Genomic DNA, 7,780 nt, shown 5'->3' on the forward strand with positions numbered 1-7,780 from the left:
GCTTCTAGAATGTTGAAGACCAGCCTGCATCCAGAAGCTCAGCCACTGACTTCTGAGTATGTGCTGCTGCACAGCATGAGGCAGGTCTTAGAAGTCTTGGGTGGGGTTATGTGAGCCAGTATAAAAGAACTCAGTGGTCTCTTACAGATCTACATTTTTTTGTTGTTTTTATTTATTTATTTGCAAGCAGAGAGAGGAAGTAGAGAGAGACATGACAGGGCCTCCTACTACTGCAAAGAAACTCCAGATGGATTGGCCACTTTGTGCATCTGGTTTACATAGGTAATGGATGAACCTGGGCCATCGGGCTTTGCAAGTGAGAGCCATCTCTTCAGCTTCTATCCCAACTTTTTAACACTTCACACCATATCAGAGGCCCAGAAACCAACTTTAGAACAAAGACGCTGAGGAAATCCCATCACATCAGGGAGGATCAGCACGCATCACTCCCGCTGTGGCTGTGCAGTGTCCTGGTAGAGCCCACGGGCGCTCGTGCTCCCCAAAGCTCCCCAGACTGAGTCCTCGCGTCAGCCTCAGGTAAGACGCAGCATATGCTGTTTTCTGACATGGGTACTAGGAAGCAGCTCTCAAGAGAAGACTTGAGGCCCTGGTTTGGCACCTCTCTCTAAAGTCCAGCTCCTGTCTTTATAAACTCAACCCCTAGATCATCTCCATAAGCTTTGTGACCTAATTGCCCCATCTTCCTTGCACTGAGTAACTGCATCACACTTTGGGGTCTTTCCCAGAGGGTAGGTGAGCTTAAATGGGTTGAAGTTTGTACAGCCCATGCACACAGTGCCCGCAGCCGCAGCACAGTAGCCAGCTCAGGAGGTGCCCATGACCCGCTATTGCCCTGCTACTCTGAGCTCCCACAGCCTTGCTGATGAGACACACATGTCCCTGAACACTGAGCGCCATCCCTGCCCAGACTCTCAGCTTCTCCAACACACAGACACTTGGCACGTGGCAGATGCTCACCTGAGAGGAAGGAGGGGAAGAGGAAGAAAGTGGGACAGCATCCCTTGATGGAAGGTTGGCTGTCATCCCAACCCTGCAAGGAAGGGTCTCCTACTCCTCCAGAGGCTGTCCTGTTCCTGGCTTGAGTGTAACTTGAAGCCAGAGCTGGTTTTGTCCAGACAAAGGTTCATCTCAGGGAGCTGGACAACCCCCAGGGCAGGGGTGGCCCTATCTCCCTTGTAGGAGGTGAAGGCACTTTGAAGCTGCTGTCCCCAGGAGCTCTGAGACCAGCCAGGAGCTGTCACCTTCCAGTCTATCAGTCTGGGGCCCCTGGGCATCTCCTACCTAAAATGGAAAAGTAGATGAGCCCCCACCAAAGCAGCAACAAACAAATGGAAAAGCTGGGGAGATAACTGAGTTGGTAAAGCCTTTGCCTGGCAGGCAGGAGGTCCTGAGTTCCATCCTCAGAACCCATGTAAAAATAGCTGGACATGTTGGCACAGCTTGTAATCCAAGATCCAGAAAGGCAAGGACAGGTGAAGTCCTGAGGGTTGCTGACCAGTCAGTCTAATCAAATTAGTGAGATCCAGGGCAATGAGAGACCCTGTCTCAAAAAAAAAAAAAAGATGGGTGCTATTCCTGAGGAACCAAACCTCAGTTTGTACAAATGCAGCAGGCCAAAGGAGACGGCTCGGTGGTGAAAAGCACTTGCTGCGCAAGCCTGATGACCGAAGTGTCGATCCCCAGAGTCCAGGTAAGGATGCCTGTAGTACACACGTCTGTGCTCCCAATGCAGCTACAGCAGGGGAGGCAGACCCAGGAGAACCCTGAGCCTCAAGGGCCAGCTAGATGTGCACTCACAGGAGCACACACAAGAGAGCTCCTGTCTCAGACAAGGCGGAAGGCAAGGACCCCGAGGTTGTCCTTTGACCTCCACACACTCACCACAACACGTGCACACGAACATATCCACCACAGCACCTGTGTGGACAGAGGGATGTTAACACTGAAACCAGAGAACATGTGCCTGCTGGGCTGATGGTTTCTCTTTCAGGCTCTGAAGGAGAGCCAAAGCACGAGGGGGTGGGGAGGTGGGGAGAAGTCTAAGAGCATAGACATGTGGAGGGACGTGGGCCTCTCCAGGCACCGAGAAATCTTCATGTCTTCCTTTGTGACCATTTCTTTGTCTTGGTTTGGAGATCCTCCACAGAAGAATGCTGTTTTCCGACGTGAGATGACATAAATTCTGAACACAGGGGCTGCCTATGTGGACTGGTAGCCCATGCCATCACCCAGCAGCAGCTCCATAGGATGCCAGTAGATGGCACTGTGATGTCCCCCGCTTGGCTTTTCTCAGGAATCTGCGAAAATTATAAAATGCTTTCGTCTAACAATGTTCATAAGTCAGTTGCGCACAGGTCAATACTATACAACCTTGTATCGAAAAATACAATAATTCCATAAATCAATACATATTTTTGGAAACATATTCATGATGCACGTTTTCCTTGTGAATATGATATTTTCATCATGTTTAGACTTTCTTCAGTCTCTGATTCTCAATATGTCTTCATTTCACTTCTTTTTTTTTTTTAATTTAATTTATTAGTTTTCTTTTCAGTAAATACAGGCAGTTTGGTACCATTATTTAGACTCATCTGTGATCTACCCCCTCCCATTAGACCCTCCTTGTTATTGAAAATGGGTCGTGCATTGTGGAGTTAGCCCCCAGTTATTAGTATGATAAATGTCTCTGAAAATCATGACCCAACATGTAACTCTGACATTCTTTCCGCCCCCTCTTCCGCAAGATTTCCCTGAGCCATGTTGGGTTCATTTTTGGTCTGCTTCAGTGCTGAGGTGTTGGGGGCCTCTGAGGCTCTGGCTCTCTGACTTGGTAGGAGTTGATTTTTCTCTGCATTGATCTCCTTCCCCTTTGTGCTGGTATCCAGTTCACAGGAAAACATCACCCTTGCTTATTTCGCCAGTTGTCCTTAGTTTCATTTCACTTCTTGATACACCTACTCAACACCGACAAGAACGTGTGCTTCCACCTGCTGTGCCCTGGGCAAACCCCAATCTGCTGTGGTGAGTTTCTATCTTTTCGGTGGGGTTCGGGTCCTGAGGACCCCATGTGCTTGCTGGTGATGATCGTGTGACTCTAAGTGTCCTGTTTACCATGGAAGCTTCTGTCCTTGGCTGACAGTGCCAGCGACAGAAAAGCCCAGGCAAGATGCCTGTACGATGGGAATCTGGGGCAGGCAGACGTTCACGTTCCCTGACCTCTCCACGCCTGTCCAGAAAGCCCTCTCAAGGAATTGAGGTTAGCTGGCTTTGAAGGACCTGCCAGTGTCGATGGCGGCAGTGACCTGTGCCAGGTGCCAGTGTCCCATCTAGCATGCACTTCACCTATGAGGTCATGGAGTTAAACTTCCAACAGTGGGATTGACAGAGAATCCCCTCTCACAGGTTCATGGGAGGTGTTTATGTTAAATGGTAGGCTTTTAAGGCAGCATTGAAAACTTTATGTGTGAGGATTAGAAGAAAGCTGGAGACAGTTCTTCTCGGTGGGAGGGAAGAAAGCAGTCACACACAGAACACATCCATATGAGACTTTCATCTCATCATGTGCCCCAGCCCCATGTCCACCCTTTGATAGTCTCCTCAGCGGGAAGCAAAGCCCAAGAGAATGACAAAGTGGTGTCTTTACAGTTCTTGCTCCTCGGGGACAGCATAGTCTACTGCCTTTATTTAACAGATTGTCTTCCCTTTCACTGACAAAACCAACTGGAGAAGCACGCTCCTGTGTCTCAGGTGGGCTTCCCATGGAGCCCTACAAGTGGCGGGTAGCTTTGCCATCTTCTGCTGTCCTTACAGTCATCTTTGACCTAAACGTGGAACAGCATGGGACCACCACTCTGGGAAAAGCCATGGCCATTACAGGAGCCATCACTGCGCATTTCAGAGCTGTGAACTGTCCTGGGTGTGAGCAGAGAAACCGTGATGAAGCTGTAAGAAAGTGAGTGTGCAAATCCTCCTCTGCACCAGCTAAAACTCTGAGACATAACGTCTCCAGAGCAAGTCGGCCACAGCCTCGCAGCCCTGCCTCCCAGGGTGGCTCTGGCCAGCCCTGCAGCCTGTGCTCCTCACGCTATCTCCCATGCTTCAGGGTGCATTGCTCTGGGAGATCAGCAGACAGGTCAGGGATCTTTTCTCAAAGCAGAGGAAAAGTACATCTTGAGAGCGTTCAGATATTCAAATTTTAAAAGTACCAGAGGCAATTTTGAGATGTTTAACAGGAAAATATTTGTCATAAACAACAGAACTTACTGAATCACCTTTGATAGGCCAGATAACATCCAAATGAAGCCAAGTTTTATCCAAACAAAATGTGAAAATGAGCGGGGCACTTCTGTAGAACCTCAGGGTGGTTTGGCCTCAGATAAACCCAGCCTGTGTGGTGGGTGAGAAAAAAGTAGCTTTTCACCTGGCAAACTGAAGCCTCAGCAAGTGAATAACTGGGAGAGAGCACATGGTGTGGGCGCCCACCAGCTCTCAGCTTCTCGCCCTCCTCCACGGAGCCAGCGCTACTTTTTCTGAGTGGCCATTGGGGCAGGAACTGTACAGAGGAGAAGGGCTCTGCTAGGCACTCGGGCCTGACGCTCTGCAAGGTCAAGTAGCAGCCAGTAAGAATCCAGGCAGACCCAGCGTCGCAGCATCAGGGACATCCAAGCTGACTTTGTGCCTCGGTTCTCGCTGTGCAGCCCAAGGTCCTCTCTTTTGAAGTCTTGAGGTCATAGAGTAGATCCCAGGTAGTCCCTGCATGGACCAGAGCCAAGGGTGTCAGGAGCCATCAGGTGTAGGAGTTTCTGAGGTCAGAGCTGGGGGACTCAGCTGCCCCCTCCTGCCTCAGATGTTGAACGCTTTGCGGGATGAGTGGGTGACGCCCGGGTTGGAGAGGGCTGGGCTCGCAGGTGAGGCTGCCGGCAATGTTGCAGACATGCACTGTGGCTTGCTGGGCATCGCAGCTACGGGCCCCTGGCAGGTATGCCCCAGGACTCCAGCCAGGCCACTGGTCAGGAAGCACAGCGCAAAGAGTGGCAGTGCCGTGGCAACCAGTGCCAGGTCCTCCAGGGCCTGGGCCACCCGTCAGGCGCACGGAGCCTCTGTCAGCTGCCATTGCAGAAGACGAGGCCTAAGCAAGAGCTGAAGGAAGAAAAGCACCTCCTGCCAGGGCGTGCTGGCACAGGCTTCCTCCACGAGGCAGAGGTTGGGGCAGCAGGTGGAGTTCTGGTAAGCCTCAAGGATGAGCAGGCTGTGAGGCATGAGAGCAAGCATCATAAGCCAGATAAGGCACAAGGTGACCCTGGCTGCCTTCGGGGACAAAAGGTGGACCCTGAGTCGGGGGTGCACCTCATGCAGGTACTGGTTTAGGGCCACTCATGCCCCACAGTTGAACACTAAACATGAGCCAGGCTGCGCTTGGCTCCCTCTAGGGAGCACCTGAACCCAGTCCTGCAGGAGGAGGGGTGGACTGCAGCAAGGACCAAGCGGTTCTTCTCTCAGGTCGTCACTGCTTAGGGCTGTTCACTTACAGACTGTCGGACTGACCAATGTCCTCAGCAGTTTCCAGGTGACCCATACCAGAGCAGGCACCTCAAGGGGCTCCCCCAGCCCAAACATTGCCCTAACCCTCTCCACAGCAGGGCACTCTGCCTCCTCTCCCCTAGGGGCAGCTGCGGTGGCGTGGAGCTGATGGAGGGGCTCTCTGCAGTCTCCACAGTGCGGAGCTCTGAGCGGGCGGAGGATCCTGCAGCCACGCTTGGCTCGGCCCACACTGGGGGCTCTTTACCCCGGCAGGAGCACCTCACACCAGGGCCATCCAGTGAATGTCTGGCCTTTCCTGACCCACCTGAGACCGGGACACTTGAACTCCCCTGGCTAACAAGGACTGGTTCAAGTAGAACTTGAACTTGGGGTGATGGAATTACAGCAGTTCAAGGCCTCTTGGGAGTAGCACTGTCTAATCCTAACATAGCTAGACCTTTGCATGTCCCCATGATCAGTGTGGCCAAGAATCCCAAAATGTAGAATAACACTGTGCGGAACAGTTTCCTTGTGTTTACTCTAATATTTGATTACACTGTCGATAAATAGTGATGAGGTTCAGTGCTGAGCCCTGACTCACGGGTTCCTTATTCTTGCCATCATTATAAAAACCATGCAAACAAGGTTGGAGGTGCATTTTGTGAAATGATGTAACTCCATATCATGCCTCTGTAGAGATTATTCCTCAAGAGCATTTTTCTTGTAATTTTTTGTTTTAACTTTATAAGAAAATGTAAATTTTGTCAATGTGTGCTGAAAAACTGATCTTTTATTCTATGTTGTATATTAAATATATTTTGTAGAGAAATATGTTTTCTTCTCTCTATCTGCCTCTTTCCCTCAAATAAATAAATAAAATATTTTTTTCAATATGGTACCTCCAGTTCTCATGTGGATGTTTTCCACACTTATGAGTCTACTGTATGTGATCAACAGATTTGCAAATATTTAACTATCATTTACTCTTATAAAACCATAAAGTTAGGCCTGGGGTGATGGCTCAGCAGTTAAAGCACTTGCTTGCAAGGCCTACAAGCCTCGGTTCAATTCCCCCACAACCATGTAAAGTGTCTGATGCTTGCTTGCAGAAGCAAGACACCAGAGTGTACATGCATGAATACACACACACACACACACACACACACACACACACACACAAATGAAAAAATAGAAAGTTTTTTAAGAAGTTGTGTACAAAAGGGGGTGGCCCTTTAAGACAGGGAGGCAGTTTAGAATGGATGGGGTATGTGGCTTCTGGGCGAATGAAGGGCCTCAGGATAGCTGTCAGGATAAGGCCTAAATGACTAATGTCCTGGCAGAAGACATCGTCTTGGGCTAGGTGAGGTGACCCAGGGTGGATGGGATGGCTGAAGGAGGGTACCCCTTGGTGGATAGGCTTGGGAGCTGGTTTGAGCATATGTGAGTTCTGCTGCTGAGGAGCCATGGATGGCAGGTCACCTATGTAACAGACTGTGGGGTCAACTGAGGCTGGCATGGACTGTGGGATCCCTGATGTGGCTCCCTTTGCCTTCCTCTCACCAGGAAACACTCCTTGTACCCAGCCTGATTTCCTGTCTGTATGTCTAAACTTTCTTGTTTACATGCATTCTGAGTTTATGAGAATGAGCGTCGTTGTCCAAGCACTGTCTCTCTGGGAAGCTATTCCTCTTGTCCTCCATGTTCTGTCTGAGTTCAGAGGTCTGTTCCAGCTCTCCAGCCCTCAGATTCTGCCACAAGCCCTTGCGTTTATGTAGATCTTTTTAGGCAGGGCGGGCTAACTAAAGAGCTGAGAGCTTGTCCGTGTCCCTTTTAGACACTGCTCCCCTCTAAGGCAGTGCTGGCAATGGGAATGCAGTGGTGTCACACTGATTCTCTGTAAACTAAGCATTCTCTATCTACTGTGGAGGGCAGCCCACTTGTGAGTGACTTCCATTCTGTGACTTGCAAACATGGACTGCCTGGCCTTGGTCAGCGCTGAGCTAGAGGCTGAGACCATGCATTGGGTTGGAACAGTACAGTGAAAGGGTGCTGGGCATGCTCAGCTCTAAGTGGGACAGCAAGAAGCCATTAGACAACAGGGAAGAGCAGAGGTAAAGTGCACAAAGAGTCGCCTTCTTCCTACCCAGGATTCTAGCAATTCTCCTCGAGACCAAGGAGCCCGAGGAGTCGAGTCACACAGAGCACCCATGCCAGGGAGCTGCAGCCAACCCTAAGG

At 50.4% G+C, this 7,780-nt stretch overlaps 1 protein-coding gene across 1 annotated transcript; it reads right to left on the bottom strand.

Moving 5' to 3' along the window:
- Positions 1-4,810: 4,810 nt before the first annotated feature.
- On the bottom strand, positions 4,811-7,779 carry Gpr31 (G protein-coupled receptor 31; the record flags this gene model as incomplete). The annotated part of the gene is made up of 3 exons (XM_045158408.1): positions 4,811-5,029; positions 5,182-5,396; positions 7,716-7,779. Coding segments are annotated over 3 exons (498 nt in total), but the record flags the coding sequence as incomplete, so codon positions are not given.
- Position 7,780: the final 1 nt, after the last annotated feature.

Source organism: Jaculus jaculus, chromosome 9 (assembly GCF_020740685.1).
Source record: "Jaculus jaculus isolate mJacJac1 chromosome 9, mJacJac1.mat.Y.cur, whole genome shotgun sequence".
Classification (NCBI taxonomy): domain Eukaryota; kingdom Metazoa; phylum Chordata; class Mammalia; order Rodentia; family Dipodidae; genus Jaculus; species Jaculus jaculus.